General features: G+C 45.2%; 1 protein-coding gene across 2 annotated transcripts in view; it reads right to left on the bottom strand.

Annotated features, from left to right (window-relative positions):
• The window catches only part of GPC3 (glypican 3), a 444,594-nt gene extending 418,182 nt beyond the window's left edge, over window positions 1-26,412 (bottom strand). For both annotated transcript variants that reach the window (XM_075539171.1, XM_075539172.1), the window contains exon 1: window positions 26,060-26,412. In XM_075539171.1, coding sequence (XP_075395286.1) covers window positions 26,060-26,234 — 175 coding nt within the window. In that variant the 5' untranslated portion in view covers window positions 26,235-26,412. The remainder of the gene's footprint in view (window positions 1-26,059) is intronic.
• Window positions 26,413-26,646: the final 234 nt, after the last annotated feature.

The raw sequence follows: 26,646 nt of genomic DNA on the forward strand, positions 1-26,646 counted from the left end.
CATCCTCAATCAGAAGTCAACACATGCTTTGAGAATATAAACTCACTGATGACTGTCAGCCTGCCAAGGTGGGTAACGAACCATTCATCCAGCATTTACTGAATGCCTACATTGTGCCAGGTACTATGCCCAACCCAAGGAATGCAATCACCAACAGGGCACAGTCTCTGCCCTGGAGTGCACAAATTGGTCCAGGAAACAGACCAACCAGAAACTGCTACATCACTCTGAATATTTTACTTGCCCCCATCCCCTACAGCTCAATGTCGCTTAATCCTAATAATCCAGCCTTTCCGGTGCCGCTCATCAGTCCCTAGCATTCTATCTCCACCTCCTCCTCCCATCTCCTTTCACCTGCACAATTATAAGAGCCTCCACACAGGCCTTTCTGCTTCTATGCCTTCTGTCACCCAAGTCTTAGAGAGGGTTTAAGTCTGATCGCATTATTCTTCTTAAAATAAAACCAACCTTGACAAAACCAAACAAACATGCAAATGGAACAGGGGCACATGGCAAGAAGCCTGCCAAGGAGCCTGGTAAGGCTAGAGGTGTAAAGTGACCAAGGCCAGAAGAGGAGGAGCTATAGGAGTCTTGCCTTCTAGTTATCTTTGGGTTGGGTTCTCTCTCACAAGAATGTTCCTGCCAACAGAATGAGGTGAACTCCAAAGGCTTCCCTCCTCAGAATTGCAGAGCTCTCTATTCTTCATAAAGCCATTTCTCCCTGTCTCTAGTTTGCAGACAGTTACATTTGCATGCCTTTCCAACTCTAGATTTAAGTTCCTTGAGAGCAATATCCTTGACCAACTCTCTTTGCAACTCAAGGGGCCTACTGAGGTTTGGGAGCTGTGTCCTCTCTTTGACTTGGAGGCAACACCATAACTTCAAAGAGTTCCCTTTTAAAGGAACTAGGTCAGATTAATCGATGCCACCAGAGGAACTTTTAGAAGTATTTCAAACAACAGCAGTATTCCAAAGCCAAAATAAAGACCTTTATCTCTTCTCTTCTCTCTTTCACTGCCATCCAGCCAAGGCCAACTCATAACAACCCTATGGTACAGGGGAAAACTGCCCCTATGAGTTTCAGAGAATGTAACTCTTTATAGAAGTAGAAAGCCTCATCTTTCTCCATCTCTTTTACTCTCCCTCCCTCTTTCACTTCCCTTTCCTCTCACTCTTTCTCTGCTACACTCATGTGAGCACACACACACACAATTGGTTGTTTAGGTAGGAAGGAAAAAAATTAACAACAACTTGGGTTGGGGAACAACTCTGGCATGGGGATGCAGAATCTCTCAGTCCATCTAGAATTCTGCCAGAGGGACGAAACTAAGGTAAGTTTCCCCTAGCCACTCCACTAATTGCTGTTCTACTCATATGAGTAGCTGAGATCCTGTTCAAGAGATGTACAATTTTCATTTTTAAGATATAATCTGCAAACAGGCAGACGAAAGACATAGCAGCGAATTTTTGTACTTTAGGTTCCATCCACGGGCGCTCTAGTGGCACAGTGGTTAAGCATCTAGCTGCAAACCTAAAGGTCAGAGTTGGAGCCCACAAGCTGCTTCATTGGGATAAAGATGAGGCAGTCAGTTCCCATAGAGAGCTCAACCTAGAAAAGCCTATAGTGCCATTGACTCTGTGCTATAGGGTTGCTAGGAATCAAAATCAACTCAACAGCAAGGAGTTTGGGGAAGGTAACTAGCTCTGAGAGTCTGTTTCCTAAGTGGAGGCCAACCAATTGTCACCGAGTCCATTCGGGACTGGGCATTGGGCAGACACAAAAGAAGCAAAGGACTTGCTTCCTCTTATCTTGGAAGGGTCGAAAGCACTTGAACACACGACTGTGGATATGGGGTGGAGACAAAGACCAACAACTCTGAGCCTTTACGGGGGGGGGGGGATGCTAGCCCATATGATAAGCACATCCTCCTATATATGCCCATTTATCTCCAGAGGCCACCCAATGGCAAAGAGCTTCCAGATGGAGTGGCTTACAGTGGCAAAAGAAGAATGCTGTACAGAACCGGATGTGGCCCTCAGATCTGCCACGGTGTCATCTGTGATCATTGGCAAATGCTCTCAGCTCTGAGCCTGTTTATTATATCCATAAAATAGCAATAGTCATGCCTACATGTTCAAGGTGACTGCATGGATGAAATCTAGCTCTTCTTCAATGTGCCCCAACACATGCCCCCCTTTTCCTGCTTCCCTATGTTGTTCCTGTCCCTGGAGTACTCTTCTCCAAGGTCCAGCTAATTAGAGCCTCTCCTGTTCATAAGGTCTCTCAAATGTCTCTTTCATAATTCTGTCGATGCCTTCTCCCCCACTTAACTACCCTCCTTCTGCAAATAAACCCCATGAGCTGTCATCTCTTAGAAATGCCAGCACATTCTGTACCTCCCTAACACTGTGTTTTGCAATCTGATTTTTATAGCCATTGGTATAGACTTTTCTGATCCTATTAAAATGGATGTTCCTGTGGGCCAGAACAATAGCCTGGCCATCTCTGTATCCCCTGGCATGGCCTCATAAATAGGAGTCACTCGGCAGATGATTGTGGAAGGAATGAACAAATACTCAACTGAGAGCTCGCTTCTGAATGTCATGAGCTCTCTCCTCCATCTCTAGAAGTATCTCGGTATAATCTGGCTAGAAATATTACAGAGACCCGCGAAGGAACTCCTATAGTAGGAAGGAGACCAGATTTTGTGATCTCCAAAGTTTCTTTTCCTCCATTTCCATGATGAGCATCTCTATGTAACTCACCATTCTCTTTACACTCCACTACTCAAACTGGCAACCTCTGACCTTGCATCAGAAAAGCGATGCCCTGCAACCATAAATGTTGAATATGATCTTTTGTCATAAGCAACTGTGACAGTTTCTTTACACACGCTCATCTTTGGCAAGTGTACATCTTCCAGTTTGCATGCAAGGTAAACCTAGAACTCTATCTGTCTGAAACTAAAAAGGCAGGCTGCCTTTTGTTTTGATTTGTTGCTATACAGATAGTTTGACTTCTCCAAAAGCCCCATAACTGCCCTGTGGGCAAACTACGAAGACTAGATGGACTGCCTATTGCCGTCTATTGGAAGCATATCATCATCTTGATCCTACAGATTTGGTGAAAAGGCCATTTGGGTGATTAAAAAGCAAAAAATGGTCTTCCCATGGCTAAAGTGTTTAGAAACAGATTAGTTTCTGGAGGAAATCAAATCCAACAAGTCATAAATTTCAGGCTGAGGAAGGAATACAATAGGTTGTCACTTCTGTGCTGAGCTCTTCTGTTTTGGAACAACTTAGACAAGTCATTTCACCTCGAGGTCCTCAACTAAATGGGCAGGATTCAATTTATTACTTGATATGGCTCTTCTAGCCATAGTCTTTGTAAATCCCACCAAATGACGGGATGGGAACATGCAAATTAGGTTTTTTCTCTTTTCCTGATAGGTCTGCATAAGAAAGGTAGGGGAACATGCTGACAGGATTATGCGTAGTTTTTAACAGAACTGTGATTGGAAAAATTTGGAACTATAACGGGGACTGGTCAATCTGACCACCCTACTGGACATGAGGCATCTCAGAAGCAAGAAAGGGGAATATCATACCACCCTCAAGAAAGAAGACCCAGGAGAGGAGTTTGTCCTTTGGACCCTGAGATCCAGGAGCTAGCAGAGGGACAGAAACATCAGCAGCAGCAGCAGCAGCAGCAGCAGCACTAAGAGCCAGAACTGAGACTGAGAGGTGGCCTTCCCAGTCCACATAGCCATTAAAGCTGAGTGCCTTTGGCAAAAAAGGCTCACTTGCAGAGATGAGTGCCTCCAGACACTGACAAGAGGAAGCTAGGTTAGCTGACCCAGAGCTAGAGCTGAGCATGTTCAGCCCCAACTTGTAGCAGAATGACGTACCTTCTGGGCATTTATTGGCAATGTTTAACCAGGGTAGTGGCCAAGGGGTCCAAGGCTGAGGTGCCAAGACTCAGAGAGAACTATGCTTGCAAGGACAGCTGAGAAATGGTACTCAGAACCGGAAGAACTGGACCCAGAGCATTTCTGATACTGAATTGTCACTCGTTACCTTCCCTAATAAACCCCATAATCATAAATAGGGTGAGTTCAGTGAGGTCTTTACAGTGAGGCAGACAGTGATATGGGAAGAATAGTTGGTGTCACAGTTGGTTTCACAAAGGGTAATGGAGAAGGGGGCCTTCAGACGTGCCTGACCACCCCCTTCATAGGAATTGCTCTCGGGCTGATGTGTCATTCGCCAAAGGCTTTAATAGCAGTTGCCAACCACACCCCTCTCAGGAAACACAGTGACATTTTACAACTGACTTGAAGCTTCCCTAAAATTCTGGGAAGTCGGCCCCAGAAAGCTCTCCTGCCACCCCCTCCCTACCTTTACTTACAGGGATCTCCCCAAAAATACCTAAATATTTTCATCATGGGGGAGTTACTACTCCGGTTAAACAGTTTCATCAGGTAAAAAACTTCTTGAGTAGTAATTCCCTCTTAACCCCAAGGCTAAAATGCTTACAGGCAGTCAGTCCCCCCGGCTACTCACTCAGACTTAACAAACAACTCCAACTTGTCCTGAAGGGTGATATAAATCTGCCCTTACTGGGAAAAAAGAGCTGAACCAAACCCTGCACACAAGTTCTTCATCGCAATCACATCATTTGCTGCATGTGCAACTTTTAAATCCCTGAAAATTATTCAAGCTAAATCACATGCACCTGTTAAGCCTTACCTACAAATTCCACTAACGGCCTAGAAACACAGGAAGGCATCTTGTCCATAACCCAGGGATTGGCAGCACTTGGGATCTTCCTCCAGCACCGCAAAGGAGGCAGGTTACAGGAGCAGTGAATTATTTAATGTGACTCTTCAAACCGAAGTCTGTAACTCCCACCGAACAACCTACCCCTGCATGGGTCTGGTAAGGTAGGGGAAGACAACTGTAGGGTTCACCTATGAGTACCTAGGAACAGGATTCATTGGCCTGCCATCCTCCTGGTTACAAAATCCTCCTGGTTACAAAATGAGTCCTCTGAGAAACAGGAGGAGGGACCTCACTACCACAAAGATTCAGGAGTGGAACTGGTTCTCTGGTCCTGAGATCCCTGTACAGTGAACCTCCTGGATTCACGTGACAGCCATACCACTAGAGGAGCAGCAGCAGCAGCAGCAGAACCAAGACCCAAAGCATTGAACAGAGTGCTGGACTTCCCAATCCACGGAGCAAGTATACCTGAGTGCTTTGGGCAAGAGGCTGGCTTGTGGAGTGGCGTCCCTCTGAGCATTTAATTCGGGGAGCTGGGCTGCTGGTCCCTAGAGGTGGATCCCAAGGCCTTAACAGCAGAGTGGCATGCCCTTTGGCCATTTATTACCAGGCTTGAAAGAACTTTGTAACTTGTCCGGATGAACAACTGTATCCTGAGCATTTCTCACCTGAATTGTAACCTGTTAACTTCCTTAATAAACCCTATAATGTAATCATTAACACTGTGAGTTCTGTGTAGCCACTGCAATGAATTACGGAACCTGCAGGAAAAGTAGAAAGCAAACCCCAGAACCGTCAAATGGTGAGAGAAGTGGGAAGTAGCATGGAACACGTACACAGGGAATCATAGATGTGAAAGAAGAGGGGGGGAACTAAATCTGTGTTTAGTCCTTCTTTATCCCGGGTCAGCCCTGAGAATGGAATGGGATGCAATGCAATACTAGTCTTGGCAGAGCCACAAGCTTACGCAACAGGAATAACCCCCATTTGCATATATGAAGGCTTGCAGTCCTTGACCCATGTTCCAGAAAGTCTGATAGGGAAGGGACTCAGACCAAGCCAAATGCCCAAGAGTTAGCCATGTTTGAGTATGTGAGAACAAGAATTGTTTCAAGCTATGAGCAATGAAATCACCCCAATAAGCACCAGGCCTTAGCAGAAGATGTCTCTCAGTCTGAGCCACCAGGATTTGGCAAGCGGTTTCCCCTCCGGTTACACTCGCCCCAGTCTGTAGCACTTCTGGAAATGCTGTTTAACCAGCTCTCGGGCACATCTTTCCCAGGCCCAATTGCCCTTCTTGCAGAGAAGCTTCTCCCAGCTCTACTGGCTAACCTCAATTTCAGTTTCAAGCCATTGCCCCTTGTAATTACATCCTTAGCCACTGTAAATAATCCGTGCCCTCTATTATCTTTCCCCTTTTCCTGGGATAGGAACCTGTGGCAAGGGAAGCCTGCCGCCTTGTTAGTACAACATACACACTGCACCTGAGCAAAACGCAACCAAAGGGAAATCAAACACACACTCTCGATCCCCGAGTGAGAAGCACCTTTACTGATCTTTCCCTTCAGCTGATCTGAGTGTTGACACCAACGGGCTCAAGTGCTGTGGCATTTATGCCATCTTGGGGAATAACTGTGTAAATGCTCCGGTGATCTTATCCATCTTCAACATAGATCACTGGGTTAGAACTTTTGGATCTGAAGGGCACATTTGATGCCTCTCCCACTCTCACCCTCATTTACTATGAATGGCAATCCCTACTAACTGGCCCTCCTGCATGTCCCTGAAGCCTGGTCTTCCTGGCAATCCCTTTCCATGGGAAAGACTGAATGGAGGAGAAAGTACACAGAGGGGGAGTTGGCAAGCAAATGATAGCACAGCAGCAGTGAGAAACTTAGGGAGTGCCGAATTTGGGGTAAGCTGAGGTGAGAAGCTAAAGGATACTGTCTTCGGTGAGTTCACTTTAGCCTGAACAGAATGTTCTCTGAAATTGAAGAAAGTCAAAGTTATTCATGCAACACATAATAGACTCCAACCTAACCAAACTCACTGCCACAGCATGGGTTCGGAGTGTATAGGGCAGTAGAAAATCCCTGTTCGTAGTAGCTTCATTCTCTAATCCAACTTCGATCTGGTGCTCTCCAGAGCCCTGTGGGTTGCTAGTGTCAAGTGAACTGCTTTCGGAAAGAGACCAGCTCTTAGGACCACAGCGGTTCGTTCAAGCCTATCTGTTTCGTTCACTTTTTTAGTGAGAACTGAAGCAAAGGTGACAGGGTGATATCAGCACTCTGAAGCTGATTCTCCCTAATCATGCTGACCATGCCTGTCTAAGGAGCACTGGATCAAGATGGCTGCTGCTACAACCAGGGATTCCTGGTGGTACAGTGGTTAGACACTGCTGTTAACTTAAAAGTTGGCGGTTTGAACCCACCAGTCAGTTTCATGGGAGAGGGGTGTAGCAGTCTGTTCCCGTGATGATTTATAGCCTTAGAAACCCTGTCGGGCAAGCTCTGTTGCATAGGGCCTCTCGGTATCTGAACTGGATAGCAGTAGATTGGGTTTGGCTGGCTTTTGAAGGCTCAGCTGTAAGGTGGGCGGTTCAAACCCATAGGAGAAAGATTTGGACCGTTCTACCTTGACCTATAACTTACTGACATCGAGTCATGCCAACTCACAGCGACCCTGTAGAGCAGGGTAGACCTGCCTCCTGTGGGTTTCCAAGACTGTCACTCTATATGGGAGTAGAAAACCACCTCTTTGGCTTCAAACTGACCTTGCAGATCACAGCCCAACATGTAACCACGACAGCACCAGAGCCCCTTACTACAAGGCAGCCCAAAGTGGGAATTGACTGGACAGCAGTGGCAGGGGCTGCAACAGTGAGCTAGGGCAGTGATGAAACAGGTTGATGCCATCACCAAGGCAGCTGGAGGTGGGGGATGAGAGGGGAGGGAGGCTTTCTGCCACTGAATGGGAGAAGCAAATGCCTGTGATCGCTGGGCTGCATCGGGTATTCAACCTTCCCACAGCTTCCAACCACTGTTCTTCCCATGCTCTCCTCCTCCTCCCCTGGGCAGATAGGAGACTGTCTCCACAGTCGCCTGGGCCCCCAAAAGCAGCAAGAGGGGAGCCTTTCCCCTGTAATTCCCCTGGGTCCCACATATCTTCAAATGTGATTTCCAGGAGTTTCTAGAAATGCAGGGCCCATCACAAAAATGGTGGCTATGGACCTCGCTCCAGAACCAGGCTGGGAAAACTCATGTGGGTTCCAAATCAGTGCCACTTACAGGGCAGGGAACTCCCTCTGGAGGATGTTCAAGGCTGCCTGGGCTTAAATCACTTCCTAGCGAATGGGCCCCTCCATGAGTTACTCTACCCTTTGAATGCTTAGTTTGCTGATCTGTAGGATGGGGGAAATGAGAGTACCCACCTGGTGGTGCTGTTGTGGGGGGGTTAAAATGAGATGCTACCCATAAAGGGCTTAGCACAGTGCCAGGCTCCATAAATGTTAACGATTATTAGCATTGCCCCTGCCACAGGTGCTCAATAAAAACGTGCTGAGTTGAAATCAGACCAGTGAGAATGACTAGCAGATGTGAAGGTGGTCAGGCTTTGGCCCCACCCCCACCTCTCTCTCCAATGACCGCTGAGTTTTTTTTTGTTGTTGTTGTTGTTGAAAGAAAACGGATGTCATTCTTAGGAGCCATCAAGATGGTTCAAACTGATAGTGACCCTGTGAACCAGAGAACAAAGCCCTGCCTCAACCTCCGCTATCCTGACAATCTTAGCTGTGTATGAGGCCATGGCTGAGGTCACTGTTTCAATCTATCTTGCTGAGTGTCTTCCTCTTTTTTGCTGCCCTTTTACTTTACCAAGCATGAGTATGCTCAAGGGACTGGTCTCTCCTGATAACATGCCCAATGAATGAGAAAAAGTCTCACCATATCCCTTTCTTAGGTGTATTCTGGCTACTACTTCTTCCAAAGCAGATCTGTTTGTTCTTCTGGCAGTCCACAATTCTTCTCAAAGACCATATTTCAAATGTCTCAATTACTCTCAAGTATTCCCTATTTTCCAGATTTCAGGTGCATAGGAAGCGAATTGAAAATACCATGGCTTGGGGTCAGGCGCACCTTAGGCCTCAAAGTGACATCTTTGTTCTTCAACACTTTAAAGAGGACTTGCACAGAGAGACTAGGGGATAGTTATGGTAAACTGGGCATAAAAACAAGTCTGGCAAAGTCAGACAGATAATTTTTCTGAAATAAAAAACATAGCAAGACTATTAAAACTCTATATGAAAGTTGTGTAATGAGCAGGAATCTGTATATACTTAAATTTCCTGTAGATTCAGCAATTCCAACAGCATCCTTATGTATTTTCAACGTTGATTTTTATAAATGTAAAGATACCAAGGCCCCTAACCTTTTCATTTCTAAATTATTTTCAGAATATGTTAGGAAACCATGTGTTTCCAAAAATCGCATACTGAATACTAAGGGGGAAAACTGCAGTAACATCGGTTTTGATTCAATTATGAGGGGCACCTCTGTCCCAAGTGGACTCTGGTGGTAGAATTGGTGGGTCAATTGGGACCTGTTTCTCCAGATTCATGCAGCTATACTGGTCCCCACCAGGCGGCAGTGTGTACAACAACTGGGATAGGAGTTTCCCAAGAAATTTGAGAAAATTTCAGTGGGTAATATATGTCCCACAGGTCACAGATGGGTTTAAAGATAGAAAAATTCTTCCAAAGTTGAACTAGAGAGCAATGCACAATTGTCATGAAAACCAGCCCCTGGAAATGCTCAATTATTACCAAATGGATGTCTGCACAGATTACTAGATTTTTACGATCTTTACTATCAAGAAAGCAACCTGCATGCCTAAATTAAGAGACTCAATTATCTAGTAAACTGAAATTTCCCCCCACCTGCTTACCTAAATGAGAAAAGCTGTTTAAACTCAAGCGTCATTGCTTCTATTTAGACAAGCCAAAGCAAAAATATAAAAGGCACTAAAGATTTAGACCCCCACATTCCACCATAAGCCACAATAATGTCTGCTTATGTAAATAGGATTGGCAATAACACAACCGCATCCGAAAAAAGTATCATTATTGTCTCTGAATGCTAATGTCACAGATGAAAATCGGGGGCTTTCACTGTGATGAGCACTGAATATCCGAAAATATTTACTCTCTGTGTGTCTGAGCCTAGATTCCAAGTGGATCTAAGAAAGAAGAAATGACTCTTTTTGTCTTTAATTAATTTAATTTAATTACAATATGAGAAGACACAAAGGGTACTTCGACTCCAAAGCAAGTTGGGTCCCACTGTAAACCAAAAGGAAGTTTCAAAAGAAAGAAAAATAGTAGTAGTAGAAGATGTTATTTACCTTTATTTGGCAACCTCTTCCAAAAATCAGGGCCAACATATAAATATCCATGCCTCCACTCATCTTCACAATCTGGCAATCAAACATTCCAACATGACCATAACAACCTCCAGGCAAAAGCTAAGGCTCATTAGAGACTACATGCAGGCTATTTTAAAAAGAACTAAACAAAGAAGGAAAGAACTATTAGCCAAATTAATTAGACTGGTCATAGTTTTGACAACTATTACTATTTGTTTGAGCTCAAGTGTCTAGTTCCTTTACTGACCGGTATTAATGACTCTGGGGAGAACGTATATTTAGAGGTTTAAACTGACCCTGTATTTTTTTGGGTTCAAGGTCTCAGGATTTGACCCGTACTCTGTATATCAACCTTCCTGTGGCTATTTAGGCAGCTGATAAGAGGCAGAAATCCCTCTTGCTCATTAGGCCATTAACTGCTGTTAGGCAAAGGGGTTGAGAAGGGGGCTGCTCCCTGGCCCAAAGGAATGTGCCGGATTCCACATATAAAGTCAGCCCTGGTTTGGGGTTAAGAATTTAACCTCAAAAGGCTGACAAGCCATAAATTTGCCAGAGGTTCATATATATGTGTGACTTTCACAGTTTATATTTCCTAGCCAGGTCCCAAAGTCAAAACATGCCCGTGATTAATGAATGGTACTAATTGTTATTCCTGCCTTGAGAACATTAGTCTTTAATCCATAATATTTTCTTTAAAAACACACACTCTCATACCGAAAACTCCCTGGCTTAGGGGAATTTGGATAACTAGTTAGGGGAGGGGGGTGGGGAATAGGAAGAGGAGCCTTTTGTCCCTTTGGGTACTCAAAATGGGACTCAAAAGCTTCCAACTCATTGTGTCTATCATACAAACTGCAAAAGAATGTACCCCAAATCAAAACATCAGGGGTCAAGCAACTACCTGTGACTACACACACACACACACACACACACACACACGGACAGACTACTGCTGAAGTGGGTAAGAGTGCAGGGATGAAATGCCTTCAAGCGCATTTTGTCCAACTTGTTAAATATTTATGCATAAGTCCATAACCTAACAACCTTGGCCAAGCTTGAAAGAGATAATGGGATACAAGACAAACAAAAGATCCCCTTAAGTATGAAGATAAAGGGATAATCTAATTGAAATACCCACTCTTACTTGAAGTCAAATTTGAAACTGGGACAACAGGACCCCATAACCTAAAAAAAAGTCCCCTGATTTTGATAACTTCAGCAGGGAAGAGCAGGCAATAATTTAGTGAGCCTACAAGTTAAGTGTCAATTTGGTTTCACACTAGCAGTACTTCAAAGGGGCTAGCTTCCTTGCCTTTAAAAGAAGGAAAGGCATTCAGTGTAAGAAAAGGCATTTCTAAGAACAAAGATGCGATTTGTATTCATGGAGAATTATGACAAAGTGAAAGAAAATGTAAAATACATAGCAATGACATGGGGTATCCTATACAACAGATCTAGCCTTAGTCTGTCTCTACAAAACACCTTTTAAATACTCAGGAGTTCTTAGAAAGAGGAAGGCAAATTCATCCATGAGTATTTTAGAACTTCTCATTTCCAAACTAACTAAGGAATCAAATTTCGCAGTCTCCCAAGAGAAATAACCAGGTACCCAAACCAAATATGTGAGCGGAAATGGGAAGCCTGTTTTCTCTCCAGAATCACCCAGGCCAGGCGGATATGGAGGAGGCAGAGGGAGATGGGGGGTGGGGGAGAAAAAGAGAAAGCTATAGCAGGAGAAAAGGAGTTATGGCAATAGAAAACACAACTTAAAGCTAAAATGTTGAGGAAAGTGGAAAACACTCCCCTCATGAATCTTTTTTTATATCAAAAGAAACACAAAATCATTCAATAAATATAACAAATCATAAAAACACTGTCTGTTCTAAATTATAACCAGCTGAGAGTGGAAAGGTGGAAGGTGAAATAAGAGGTATAAGAACAGCTCGACAGATGAAGAAGGGCCCTCGGTACATTTGAAGGTACACTGAGTTAGAGAAGGGCTGTGGTGAGAGTGCACAGCTATGGGGGTCAGCATCACTTGGACTTATTATTATTGTATAAAATGTTGATGTGTTTTCCAGTAATTTTCCTGAGATTTGTTAGTTCATAGTAAGTCTCACTGCCACCAGGACCTATTTCAAAAATAAAATTCTATTTTATTGAGAAGTGGAGGGAAGAGTGAATGATTACCTGCATCATACATAGTGTATGGAGTTTTAAAAGCTTAAAAGAGGCCGTCCTAGCCACAATTAGTATCTAGCTTCTAGTCATCTGGAACCACAGAGGAAGGAGGAGAATCAGGAATAGGAGGAGGATATGAAATGTGTGGTATGGCTGCCTCCATGAACAACTACCTCCTTTGTCATGAGACCAGAAAAATTAGATGGTGCCTGGGTACCATTTCTGAAGATTTTGATCAAAGATTCCATAGACAAACCCTGATCAGAGGTGGGAAATGCAAATCATAATTTCAAATTCTTCTGAAGTCCAGATTTCTTGGAACCATGAAATTGAACAATGCCCTGAAACTATGGCCCTACAATAATATTCAAAGCTTGAACCAAAAACATTCTCTGGAATTTTCTTCGAGCCAAACAACAATTTATCTTAACTAGTCAAAAAGGTCTGCTGAGATTTATGCTCTCTGAAGGTCTAGATGGGATGAAAGTGACAACAGCAAGTTGAAAAATTCAATGGAAACCTTCACAGGCCGTGAGTTTGAGGGAAAAACTTAGAAAAGGACAATGAAAATGGTTGCCTAATTGGAAGTATGTCATCAATGTCACTGAATTGTACATGTAGACACTTGAATTGGTGTATGTTTTGCTGTCTATTTGCAATAACCATAAAAAAATAAAATTAAAAAGAAAAGTAAATAAATGCTGGTCCCCATTTCCCCTTCAGGCTTTGTGAGTGAAGCAACTTAACTCTCTCAAAGAACAAAGAAAAGGCAATCTGACAGCTAAGAAAAACCAAAAAACCACCTTCAGGCAATGTTATTAAATTGACCCACAGCACTGATGTTTCAAAGACAAGAAATGACTTCGGTTTTAGAAATTAATGCTTGTCTAAAACCTTCAAAATTCCATGGGGGAAAATAAATCTTTATATCAGAAATAAACTTGGAAGTTTGAAAACGAAGCGAAAAATCTGTTCCTGGAATCAGAAGGGACTACAATATTGGAAACACTGAGCAGCATAGTCCTTCAATGGCTCTTTAAATCTTTCCACTCTGACTTCTGGGAATGGCCCTAAAAACAGTTCACCCCACAATGGTGGCCAAAGAGGAAGCGGTAAACCATTAGGTCCCAAGGGTAGAAGCAAAATTATCTCAATAGATCTTTGCCTCAGACTGAGTGAACTTAAATCAAGGTCTAGATTAGCGCTTCTAAGGCCAAATGGTGGCCGTGTGGGTTATGCATTGCGCTGCTAACCACAAGGTCAGTAGTTTCTTTTTCTTTTTTTCCCCTTCTTTCGGTAGTTTCTTAGAAGAAAAATATGGCAGTCTGCTCCACTAAAGATGTACAACCTAGGGAGATCTGGGGAGCAAGCAGTTCCTCTCTGTCCTACAGGGTCGCAATGAGTGGTCATCAACTCTGGCAGTGGGTAGGTTGGTTGGGTCACCCATTGGGAGGAACATAGACCTTGTTTTTCAAACTAGTCACAAGGCCATTAGCAACGGAGCAGAGATTTTGCCAGCTCTCTCCAGCTCATTCTGTCTCTTATTCTCATTCACCTTCCTAGATTTGTTCTTTCTCCCCTTTCTCTTTTACCCTCTCACCATCGCCTTGCCCCTTTCCCTGGCCCAATAAATTTCTTATGCATAGATATCTGTGGCCACATAGATAAATGGTTCAGACAGCACAAATATGAGAAATCAAAGATGTATCTATTACATGAAAGACACTCTCATAGTTTCTAATCAAGGGGCTTACACTGAGAAGCAGCCCTTCTCAAACTGTTACCTGGGGATCTTACTAAAATGCAGATTCTGATTCAATAGGTCTGGAATGGTATTTGGGAGCCTGTGTTTTTTCACAAGCTCCCAGGTCTAGCCCATGCTGCTGTTTCCCAGAACACACTTTGAATACTCTAGAAAGGAGAAAAGGGAGTAGACAAATACTTAGAAGAGGCAAGCAAGAATCTAGGCCAGAGGAGAGGTATAGTGGGAGGAGGGGTCAAAAGGGAAAGCAGATCACATCTAGTCCTGGGGAATCATGGAGTCAGGAGCTTGTTGAGTTAAAACAGAGGGAACATGGGCCAAAGGGGAGCTAGGAAGATTGTCTAGAGATGGAACAATGACGACATCAGGTGAAACTGTCTAAACAGGATTCTCTAACAAGTTGCTGAAGGTTTGAACCCAAAAGAGCTGAGCTTAAAAAAAATTAATCTATCTGCAAGGAAACAAGTAGCTGGGGAGGTGTGGTGGGATGTACTCTTGTAGGACTTAGACGCTTCGTTTTGATGGAGGATGTGTAAGACTTTAAAGTTTCAAATCTGGAGGCCAGAGATGGCATCACCAGACATGCAGAACATTTGAGAAAGGCAGGTTTGTGGCTCTGTTGCAAGTGTAGCACTGGTGGGACAACCAGATGGAGACGTCCCACAGGCAACTTGGCAACGCTGAACTGGAGATCAAGGAAGAGGTTGAGTTGGAAAGAGATAGGGGAGTCCTTCAAACTGCACACATTATGAAATCATGGGAAGGATGTGAGAATGAGTAAAGAGAAAGAGAATGGAACAGGCAACACTAACGGGTAAGGAAGAGGGCAAACAAGTAAAGGCAGAATCGGTTTTATTTAGAAAAGGAATCCAGAATATATAGCAATGCCACCAAAGTCAAAGGAGGATAGGAAGTTAAGTCAAACACTGCACATCCGGAACATATGTCTCCTGCTCACAGTCCAGTGGGTACAGTTGAAAGATTATGGGGATTTGTAGTGAGACCAACCCAAATGCAAATCCTGGCTCCACCGTTTATACAACCTTTGGGAAGTGACATCACGCCGGGCCTCCGTTTCTTCATCTATAAAATGGAGATATAACCACCTACCTTTCAGGTTTGCTGTGTAGAGGAAACAAGAGATTACATGGAAAGCAATTGGCATATCTCAGGCATTCCATAAATGGCAGTTTCTTTGATCTTCCTTCATGGCCTTTCTTAACTATGCTAACAATCTGAAAGTGGCCACACATGCGACAAAACCAACTGGAGAACAAGGAGTTAACAGCTTATGTGGAATGAAAACAGGAATCCTGATAGAGGCAATCTCTTGAACAACAGAGAAATTAAAGAAACCCTTCACATCAGAGAACCAGATTATACAGTGCCCCACCCACCACCACCACCACCACCAAAAAAACAAAAACAAAATATATCTCTATGGACCCTTAAGAAAAGATCAACCCAACTATACAAGTATTCCTAGCTTTTGCATGGAACCCCATGCTTCAGAGACTAGTGAGCAAGGCTGCAGTTGCAGAGGATTTGAGAGTAGAGCTGCAATGATACCCACTTTTAGAGCTTCCATTTCCCAGAGCGGGAGAACCCTCACCATGGTGGTCGGGGGGTGGCTGGGGGGTGCAGAAGGGCCTCCTCCATGTTGGACTCGAGGAGGTTAGTGGAATACAGATTCTACAGAACTATAATTATAAAAGACTACCCACCGCAAAGACTAAGAATCAACAACTTGCAAGCAGTTGATGTAACATGCTATGGTTACTGGGTGCTGTCAAGTTGCTTCTAACTCCTAACGACTGTATGACTGTATCCGTTATGGGAGTAGATGGCAAGGTATTTTCTCCAGAGGAGTTGCTAAGCTTTCAATTGGCAACTCAGCACTTAACCCTTGTGCCACCAAGGCTTCTTTCACCAAGGCTCCTTTTAAAGGACATGCCTATAAAGTAGTGCTGTAAAAAAACAATAGACATATGCCCCCTCAATCCTAATGTATTTCTCCTCATATACATCCCTATAATCTGTAGGTGGGTGAGTGAGTGAGTGAGTGAGTGAGTGAGTGAGTGAGTGAGTGAGTGAGTGACTAAGGGAGTGAGGGAGTGACTGAGTGACTGAGTGAATGTTTGGTAATGTGTCATCTTATTTACAAAGTCTTGGACCACGGCAATATATACTCAGACTTTCTCATAACCCGGGAAGTTCTTGAAGTCCTTGGCACTTTTACTTAAAGATCACCAGATGTTGGTGAAATATATTCAAAGACATGTCACATATGAAAGCCTGGAAAATATCATCCACACCCATGACTTCCAACTTGAACCTATATGCTGATGAGTCCCAACTATGCTTCTCCTGAACTCCAAAGCAGTCCAGACACTCTTTCCCAGTGATCTCATCTATTCCCTGAGCGTCACTTAACATCTATACTGCTGATAATTTCCAAGTATGTATCTCCAGCCCAAATTTCACTCTTCCGTGGAAAACACAGCCTGAATGGAGCAGACATTTCTGCTGGGATGATTAAAGGACCCCGCAAACTCAACATGTTAATCTCTGAACTAATTCTTTCACCCCTTAAGAATATATTCCCCTTGTGTTTCACTCATGTGTTCAGCAAATGTCTATTGAGCCTCTATCAGGTGGCATGACCCCAGCACTTAAACCAGAAGAAAAAAAAAACCAATACTGGCGAATTTAAAGTATCCCTTTCCTTTCCTATCCAGTCACTGTATCGACTCTACCTCCTGGATTCTTTCAACTCTATCTTCTACTCTTCCAATTTACTGTCCTGCTTTCTCACTGCCACCATCCACTCTCCAGTCCTCCTCCATCTTAACTTTTCCTCTCTTAAAAGGCTCCTCCTCATTCTTGGACACAGCCCAAATGCCCGTGTGTTTCCTCCCTATTGTTCTAGTTCATCCTCTCCCCACTTTCCCCACATTTGTCCTCCAACCATTACAAACTGTTCAAGTTGAGCACATGTGGTGTCATTTTCTCTCTAAACACTGTACTTTGCACATGCTTGTCATGACAGGCAGTAACTAGGTAAGCAGCCCTATCTACATGTCCATAGTCTCTAGACCCTCACACGGATGGCCAGCTCGATGGCAGCCCACACCACGCTGCTGGAGCTTCATGGGTGCCTCTGTGTGGATCCCTTCCTAGGCAGGGGGCTCTCAGCTGCAGTGAGTCTACCTTATTCAGGAGGTCCTAACCCAGTACCTGACATGGAATCAGTACTCAGCCAATGTTGGTTAAATCAAAAAATAAATGAAAAATTTTGCAATGCTTATCCAGAGACAGCAAATAAAGTTCATTGTTAGTTAATTTCCTTGTCTGTGAACTCCATCTGTTTTCCAAACACATCAATATTATCCACAAAAAAAATCGTTCCATGGAACCTAACTTGGAACATGCTTTTGGGTCACCTTCCCATTTCAATGGAGCTTAATATGCAATCAGCCAGTGCTAGAAGTGTGATTAAGAGCTCTCCAAAAGGGATCATATTCACAATATGAGTAGGCCGCCAGTACTTTAAAGAGCACCACATCTTTCTTTGGAGGGAAATGAGGAAACCTGTTAATCGAGGTCATTTTGTGATGCCAAGATGTGGTGTCAATCCAGTTACAAATGGTTTGCTCCATCTCTGAAAAGTTGTACCTCCTAGCTTGTCCCAGTGATGGTTAGGCTATTCTTTAGGAAAGCGAAAACACAGAGAGGTAAGGATATAACATGTGCATGCAGGTTGGTAAAATTAAGAACCTATAGAAATTTAGTGAGTGCTTGCAGGGTTTGTATGCACTATATGATAGCAAGGCTTTCACCACACAAATGGAAGGCATACTGTGAGTGAGTGAGTGAGTGAGTGAGTGAGTGAGTGAGTGAGTGAGTGAGTCTGTGTGTTATCCAAATACCATTCAAATGTAGTCAAGTCTTCTAGATTGTCTTTAGGTGTTCATTGTTACACTCACATCCCAACGTTGTTTATTACAAACTTTTTACAAGGCACTCTACTCACCATGATGAATCAAACATGGCTCCTGCATTCAAGTAGTATAAAGGCCTGGCAGAGGCTCGTAAGAAGCTATGTACTTCAAAAAGCCTGTCTATTCCGTTAAGAAACAGAGGAACCAAATGCAATTGGGTCATCCCCCTGCATTATCGCTGCACATATGCACATTTCCGCATGCAAATGGCCTCTGATTCCTTTCGGTCTATTATATGGTAGGTAACTTTCTGGTATATTCTATAACTGAGGGTCTTTAATCTCTTCCTTACATCTGTCACTCCAACACTTCCTCGGTTTCTCTCATGTAAGCCAAAAATTGACATGAAGTCATGGAGAATACCAGATGCCCTGACACATACTATAAGCACCATTATCCAGACGGGGCTTGCAGGAGAAGGCACGGAACCATGAGAGAGGAAAGTATGTCAACAGAGTGTGGATTGTTTGCTTTTGTTTTCTTCTCTCCTCTATTTCCCCTTTCATTTCATGAATGAATGTGTCTTTTTCAGAAAACATTCTTTTGACAAATTAAGTGAATGTTGTTTATTTCAAAGGCACAGCATTCCTTTCTTTTTCGCCCTCTTTCTTACTTGGGCCTCTGGTTGAAGGAGTCTCCCAGTTGGTCACCCCTAGTCAACTAATTTAAAGTTTTTTCAGCAGACTTGAAAAGTGTGCTTGCTGCTTACAGAAATTAAGGGAACTCTCATGAGGCCTTTTATTCTCCCCAGATAAAGGTTTCATGACTGAAAAAAAAAAATCTACATTTGGTATGTCCTTTTAAATATACATTTAAGAAGGTTTATGTCATAGGTTCAAAAAAGAAAAAGAAAAATACCAGGACACAGAAAAAAAAAAAACACTTACATGGTTTCTGTAACTTGCACCAAATTGCATTCTTGTCACAAATTTAAATACCACAGCTCTGTGAAGCAAAGATAAATATATATACCTATGTAAACGTAGGGCTGCAGTGAGTCGGAATGCACTAGATGACAGAGAGGATGGTTTTTGCGAGTTTTATGTAAATATGTGCATGTGCATGTATCTTTCATTTATCTTTAAACTACTTGAGAGTCATTTCGATAAACAAGCACCCAAGTACTTACCTCTTGTAAGATGTGCATGGTCTATTTCTTCCAGGAAGTTTTATATTAAAGCCAAGTGACATAACCCCAGGTCTAATTTTTGACCTGAAAGAGTAGTTGGTTTTGTTGTTGTTGAGTCTTAGTATATTAGTAATAAATAAACTAATTGCCTATTCGTTTTGTGATCATTTTATTTGCGTCAATACATTTCCTTCACTGAGTCTACAAATAGTTACTAAGTACCTATTACCAGGCTTCCATACTGTGTTAGACAATGAGGCTACAAAGCTGAATATGGTCCCTAAACTCCAGGACAACACAGTCAAAGAGGAATGTCAGTGATCATTATGAAGATGTAACAATTTGCCAGAATCAACACATCTAATCTTCTAGTCACAAACTGATTTCCCAATTAAATTTGTCACTCTAAAATGTTACCTCCTTTTTACTCGGTCCAAAATACATACATATTGCTTCTTTGCAGGAATCTTGAAAAAATAGAGAATAGTCTCAAAACCATCATTTCTGCTGAAAAAATGTGACTCTTTCAACTTTCTGATGCATGGTTGGATGGTGGATGGACGGACGGATGAACAGAGGGACAGAATGGGGGGCAGTTTCTTACATAATGTCTTTGGCTTCCCTGTCCTTTCTTATGGTCACTTTTATTTGTATGTTATCTCCCTTCCTATCCAGTATTTCTCGATATGAGCCCATTAAGCATACTTCAAGGAGCTTAGTGGATTTCCTAATCCCGAACCTAAAGACAATTGCAGCCACAAGTAGGAACTCACTGTCCGGAAGACCCGCAGTGCATTGTGGGCCTCACACTGATTCCTTTTTCCTCAAGAGGAAAAAGACAAACTCTCCAATGAGTCTTTGTCTGGCAACATTCAAACAGGGGCAAAAGTGACCATGCCTTCCTTGGTAAGCAAACTTGATTCATTTTCTTTTTAAAAATGGCAAACGAGCATTTCTAATCATTAGCGCTAGGGTATTCATCTTTAATTAGAATCATTTGAGGTACAGAACGGAAGCGTCATTATTTTGATTATTCCAGGGAAACGATCAGGTTCCCCAAAGCATTTCAAAATGCATTCTCTCGGCTGACATGCTCACCTTCCTTGTTTTTGCTTTCTCCCTGTCATGATATAGCAGAAGGTAAAGTCCCATTACTTTATGCTTGCTCTAAAGCCAGTCTGGGGCTCAGAGCTTGCACTCTATTTTCGGATGCTCAGTTCTTAATGGAGGGCTGGGGATCCAGTTTCAAGCCGGACAATTTGCTAAATATGGGCAGAGGGGTGGGGAATTTTTTTTCCTGCCTGTACTCTCCATTAGACACTCGATTACCAAACACATTAAACTGGGTCACAAGCCCAGCTAGTGGCAGACGAAATGTTGGCTCTTGGGATGGTGTTTTGAGTGGAGTCTCCACACCCATTCTGATCCCAAGGTACAGAACCCTGTGAGATCCTTCAACAGGTCTGTGCCTGCGGCATAGCTTAATCCCCAAATATGGTAATGTCAACATAAGGGAGAGGTCTAGCTGACATTAAAACTCAGAGGGGCTGATTTAAGAGATGGCCTACAGTTGATGTGCTACAATAACTGTTGATTTTTAATGACAGTAAGCCAGTCATAACAATGTTGCTCATTTCAATTTGGTCTTTGAGAGTTCCACATGAATAAGCCCTGCCTGATGGTAAGAGCCACCAGCTAACAGGGCTAATTTTGTTCACACCCCAATCATGTACCACACAACTTGGAGGTAGGTTGTTAAAATGAGGAAGAGGGCATGTCATTGAATGAACGTATGAGAATTCATAGAGAACTACATAATGTAGAAATCCAATTTTCCTGTCGATGCTCGGAGGTGCAGTTCGCACTGTGTCCAACATTGCATCACAGTACTTTCCCTTTAAGATGTTTATAATCTAAAACATACAAATAACCATATGCAGAAAAAGGCTAGAGATCAGAGTAAAAGGAAGCATTCAGAAAAATGTACAAATTCAGCATGCCAGAACTTTTCAGTTGAGCAATATGATCCCCAGTGAAATTCTTTCCAAATGATGTATCGTGTGCACAAGTTATAAGTGATTATCTTCAATTTTCTTAGAAATGAGTAATAAGATACCTCTTAAGACCCATGCTTTTGTATATGCATCAAACACAAAAGCTGGCGTGGCCATTGATAACTGCCATTTATGGAGAAAACAGATTTTCTGTTTTGTCTCACACTAGACAAATCCAGGACTCTTTTCTCCCAGGTTGGTAATCAGCAGGCTTTGCTAGCGCTACAGCGAGCAGCAAACATTGCAACTCTAAACACCAAATGGCAGGATGCTCAAAAGCACTGCATCAAAAGTATGAATACAGCCGACCAGCCCATTAGAACACGCACGCACGCACACACACATTGCACACTGACACCATCTGTGTCACCTAACATCCACCCAAATCTTCTTATGCCTGTATTTCCGAATGCTTACAAAATGGAATTCGTTGCACGAATTAAGAAAACTCTTTTTAAGATGGCGGTCCTATTAAGAGACTTCTCCCTATCTCCCACTTCATCTCTTCAGTTCTTTTCCCTTGTGCAGGCTGGCTATTGTAACCATTTCAGCCAATTTCCTGGAGGTATTTTCTAGCCCTTTTCACCCTGTTTAATCCTACAAGTTTCCTGGGAAGCCTGTTTACTTGTATGCTCCCCCCACTAGACTGTGAGCTCCTTGACAAAAGAAACTGGGACTTAGTCCTCTCTACACCCCCCAGCACCTAACACAGAGTCTGCCAAGACATGAGGAGACTTAGACTGCTCTGGGGATAGTCCCCTCGCCCCCACCACACCGCCCCATCATCAGCCTCAATCAGATCGATGGCTGCCTCTTATTACATCTCTCGACCAATAATCAGGATGGTTGAAAGAAATACATTCAGACCACATTTGGAAGAACCATCTAAATGGTTACAAGTTAGCACACAATAAGATAACTTTTTCAAAGTTTTAATAAGTCACCTGAATGTCTAGTGCAATATCAGAAGGGAAAACCCCTTCCCTTCTTTGTTCTTCAGTCTCAAATAGGACCCTGGTTATATGCTTGTGTGCCTTCGAGTTGCTTACAATTCGTAGCAACCCCATGTGACACACAGTACAACTGCTCAACAGGGTTTCTCTAAGGCCGTGATCTTTATGGAAGCAGATAGCCAAGCCTCCTCTTTTTTTTAATTAAAAACTCTCTCTTTTGTATAAGAATGTTTGGCTTTTTACTTTTATGTCATTTCACCTCTTTTGAGAAACTCCACATTTTGCCTCTACAGTTGTCTTTTACCCATACAAGCATTTGGCCTTCTGGATTGGTTCTCACATGTTCTAAGGCTCTCCGAAGGCAAGCTCCCTCAATCTTTGGGGAGTTGTAATACTATCACGGTTTATTTGATTTTCTCATTCCCATCCTCCCCCTCCACCACCACCTCCACCCCTAAATATCCCCTGCAAAAAATGGTGTATGGCATTCATAAAGTGAATTACACTTGATTTTTGTTTAGAGAATTTTTTTTCAGACTTCTGTAACATTCCCTTGAGACAATTGGAAACATCATTGTCTGATTACTAGCTCACTTTCCTTGCCTAAAATTGTATCCATTCTTGATTGCGCCTGTGGGTAGGTTAAGCAAAACAAAATAAACAGCTAGTCTTATGAGCTCATTGGCTCTTTTTTTCCTGAAATTTTCTAAATTAAATAAGGGCAAAAGGGCTGCACTGAAAGTCAGTTATATAGATTTTTCTGCCAAATGCTAACTCTGTGGGCCTGGTTTCCATCTGTGGTGCTTTCCAAATTATAAATCCTTAAGAAGAAGAAGAAGAAAGACAGAGAGAGATCTATAGATTTTTTTGGGGGGGGGCATGCTATTTGAAATGGCTATCCTGTGCCTTTGAACACCCGTAACAGAAATGGGAACATGTGACAGAGTAAGGCTAGCGCCCCGCTTTGTAAGTCCTTCAGCACCACAATTTATTTTTTAGGCTGGCTGATTTCAAATACCACTTAGACTCATCCATATTAGCCTAAGAAATGTACCTTATCCACTCTAAACCAATTCTGCTAGTGGCCCAAGTTAGCAGCAGTCAGTCCCAAATGCTATCCCCTCCCTAAGTAAGGCAGGACTTTCTGGAGAATTACTCCTCACTGAGGCCAAAGCTCATTTTATCTGGGACAAAGAATACTTTAATGAACTTAATACAGTAGAGCGTGCAAACTGAACCGGGCTGAAAACTGGAGCTTTAGGAAAGGAACGGTAAGTGGAGTGGAGCGGCCATCACGATGGCTCATAACTATCACATAGTTTTCAGCTCTCATTCCATTTCCAGCCCCTGAACGACAGCAGCAAATTCCACATTATTCTTTGAAATTACACACTTGCCATTCGTAGTTAGTCTGCCATTATCATCTCTCTTCTGAATTACTGATGAGCTCGCTTGCTGGCTGGCTCGCTCAGCACAGGGGCAGGAGGATCATCACCAGGTTTCCCCTTATCTACAAAAACCCAGGGGCATGTGGTTTGGGGCCAGGCCCGAGCATGGGAAATCCACACTGCTCCAGAAAATCCAGGCTCTAGACTAGCACGTGGGGCAGGGCCTGGGCATCACCATACTGGGAGGAACGCCTGCCATGCAGGAGCTGCTCAACACTGTGGGGGCGGGGGGGCCTTCACAAAGTTTGTAGGAAAATAGAATTGAGTGATCATAGCAATTTTCCCATGAAGTTTTTGAAGCCGCCCCAGAGGCCCCCTCCACTGGATGCATTTGTTAAATAAATTTGGAATGGGGGGGGGGCCTTTTGAGTTTATATGGTGAAGCCCCTTGGAAAGGAGTTTCTCCTATGGAGTTTATGAAACACCAGAATGCAAAATCTGTTACAAGTCCCTGTTCCCTAAGTGTGGCCATCTCTAGGCAGGGGTGACTGGAGGGGGGGCGGGGGGCGGGTAAACCCAGGCCAAATCTCATAGACACAGTCTGTGGGCCCTCCCAATACTTTTTATACAGATGCAGCAAAGAGGGAGGCAGCCAGAGCTCGAGGGCAGTGGGGGAGGGGAGCGCCTCCGGTGGCTGCGTGCTTAGAGGGGGGTTGCTAAATGTGTTTCTATGCATTCCCTCTGGGCCTTTTCTTTGCCTGGAGCACCATCTTTACTTCCTGGGTTCAAATCAGCACAATGTGGCCCCAACCCCAACCCCGGATACATTCATCCTGTGGGGTTTTGGCCTGCCAGGGCCATTTTTTACATGATCCACAAAAAAGCATGTTTCTCTGGCCGCAGCAATCTAATTACCACGGCACTTTTCGGGGCCACAGCTTCACCTGTTGTTTCTGCTCCGTGGGACAGATTCCTAGATTGCCCCAGCACACGCCCGCGTGGAGAGAGGTAGTTCTGCCCCGCACCCCTTACCCCTCGGAATGAAATCCTGCAAAACAATATTGAACATATGTGCAAATGTATTTCAGTCCCCCAAAAGGGTGACCAATTACCTTTGCAACTAAAACAGCAGGCTCGCTCGGCTCTTTAGATCCACCTAAAGAAAAGGCTGAGGGCGCTGTGGCTGCCTAGGTAACCCCCTGCCCGTGAACATTCCCTGGCAGCGCCCACGGGGCGCACATTCACGTCCACAACTTGGTCCAGGCACCAGGCCCGCCTCCCCGACTTGCTGAGAGCTGGGATCCAGGTTCTGAGAGAGGGCTGACTGCTCGCGGGTCCCTGGGCAGCGCGGGACGCGGGTCCCATTGAGTGCCTGGATCGCCGAGAGGCGCTGGGGGCTTCCGGGCGCACTTGGGCAAAATAACCTGTTTGAAAAAACTGCTCTTCGAGGCCGCCTCTTCAGCGTCGCAACTTGTCCTAATTGGATCCTACTGCAGGTTTTTCGGAGCCCCGCCGCGGGACAGTCCCTCACACCCGGCCTTTAATATTTATCTGTTGACAACGGCGGCCCTCGGCTAAGGTTCCAATATGACCTCACGGCCCGATCCGAGGGTGCAGAACAAAAGGCAGGCGCCCCTAAACTTTCCTCCACCTACAAACTCACCTCCCTTTCCCACCCCATGCTGTCAAGAAGGCGTCTGCGCCCTGGCAGAAGAATGTCCACTTCGTCCGCCTGCTCCCAGGGGCCAGCCGCCGCGCTCGGGCAGCGATTTTGTCCATCAGCTAAGGGACACGGCTTGGAGAGGGAAAGCTTGGCTCTCCTCATTTGGGGGGCCCTTCACCTCAAAAGTTTCTTCCGCGTGTCTGTTACCTGCCGATGCAGGTTCAGAGAGGCAGTTTTAACTTTGCCTGCACTTGGACCCCGCAGCCCCGAGGGGGACAGAGGGCACAGGGGCTGGCCGCGAGGGGGGCCCAGCGCTGTGCCCCGGCTGAGGCGGCAATTCTGAGAAGTACGTGCCCGCGCGGGGGGCCGCTTCCCGAGGAGGCAGCTTGGACTTGGAGGCGCCAGGTCGCCGGGGCCTGAGGAATCCGCTCCCCCACCCCCTTCCCGCCTTTCCTGGGCACGGGCGCCCTCGGGCAGGCCACCTCGCGACCCTGGCCCCTGGCGGTGTCCCTGACAGCAGCGCGGGCCCCCAAACAGCGGGGCCCGGGCCCCATCCCTTCGTCCCACCCTCAGGGGAGTCGGTTGGGTTCCGCCCAGCCCCGCGACCCCGGCCCGGTGTCTGGCGGCCAGGCACAGGACCGCGGCCCGAGCGCGCCCATTCGGGGTCAGCCACCGCGCGCCTCGGCGCCCCGCTGGGCGCGAGGGACACGCCAGGGAGCCCTCCTCACCTGGCACGGGGGTCTCCGGCACCCACTTGAGGCCGGGCTGCAGTCTCTGGAAGAAAGAGCGGACCTGGTGACAGGTGGCGTCCGGCGGCGGCGGCGGAGGCTGCGCTTGTCCTGGGCAGTCCAAGCTGAGCAGCATCGCCACCGCCAAGCACGCGGTGCGCACGGTGCCGGCCATCCTGCTACACGGGGAGCGAGGGCGCGGGAGATGGGGTGGCAGCAGCGGGCGAGAGCGTTCCTGGGACGCGGCGAGCCCGGCAGCGGCCCTGAGAGGAGCGGGAGAGGACGGCCACCCAGCCGCTGCAAAAGTTTCCTCGCAGCTACCTGGGCGCTGAGCGAGGGCGGGAATGGCTTGGCGGCGCGGGGCGGGCGGGGCCCGGGGCGGGGCGGGGCCAGTAGGAGGCGGGGCCAGCGAGCGGCGGGTCGCGGGGCGGGGCTGGGGCGCGGCGCCGCGCGGAGCCGGCTGGGTGCCGGCGCGGACGCGGGCGCGAGCGCTGGCGTTCCGAGCCTCCTAGGAGCCCTCGGGCTTGCGGGCTTGCCGCTGTTCTGCTCAGGGCTCTCGGGCCGATCTGCTGCAGAGCGGCTGCGGG

Source organism: Tenrec ecaudatus, chromosome X (assembly GCF_050624435.1).
Source record: "Tenrec ecaudatus isolate mTenEca1 chromosome X, mTenEca1.hap1, whole genome shotgun sequence".
NCBI classification, from domain to species: domain Eukaryota; kingdom Metazoa; phylum Chordata; class Mammalia; order Afrosoricida; family Tenrecidae; genus Tenrec; species Tenrec ecaudatus.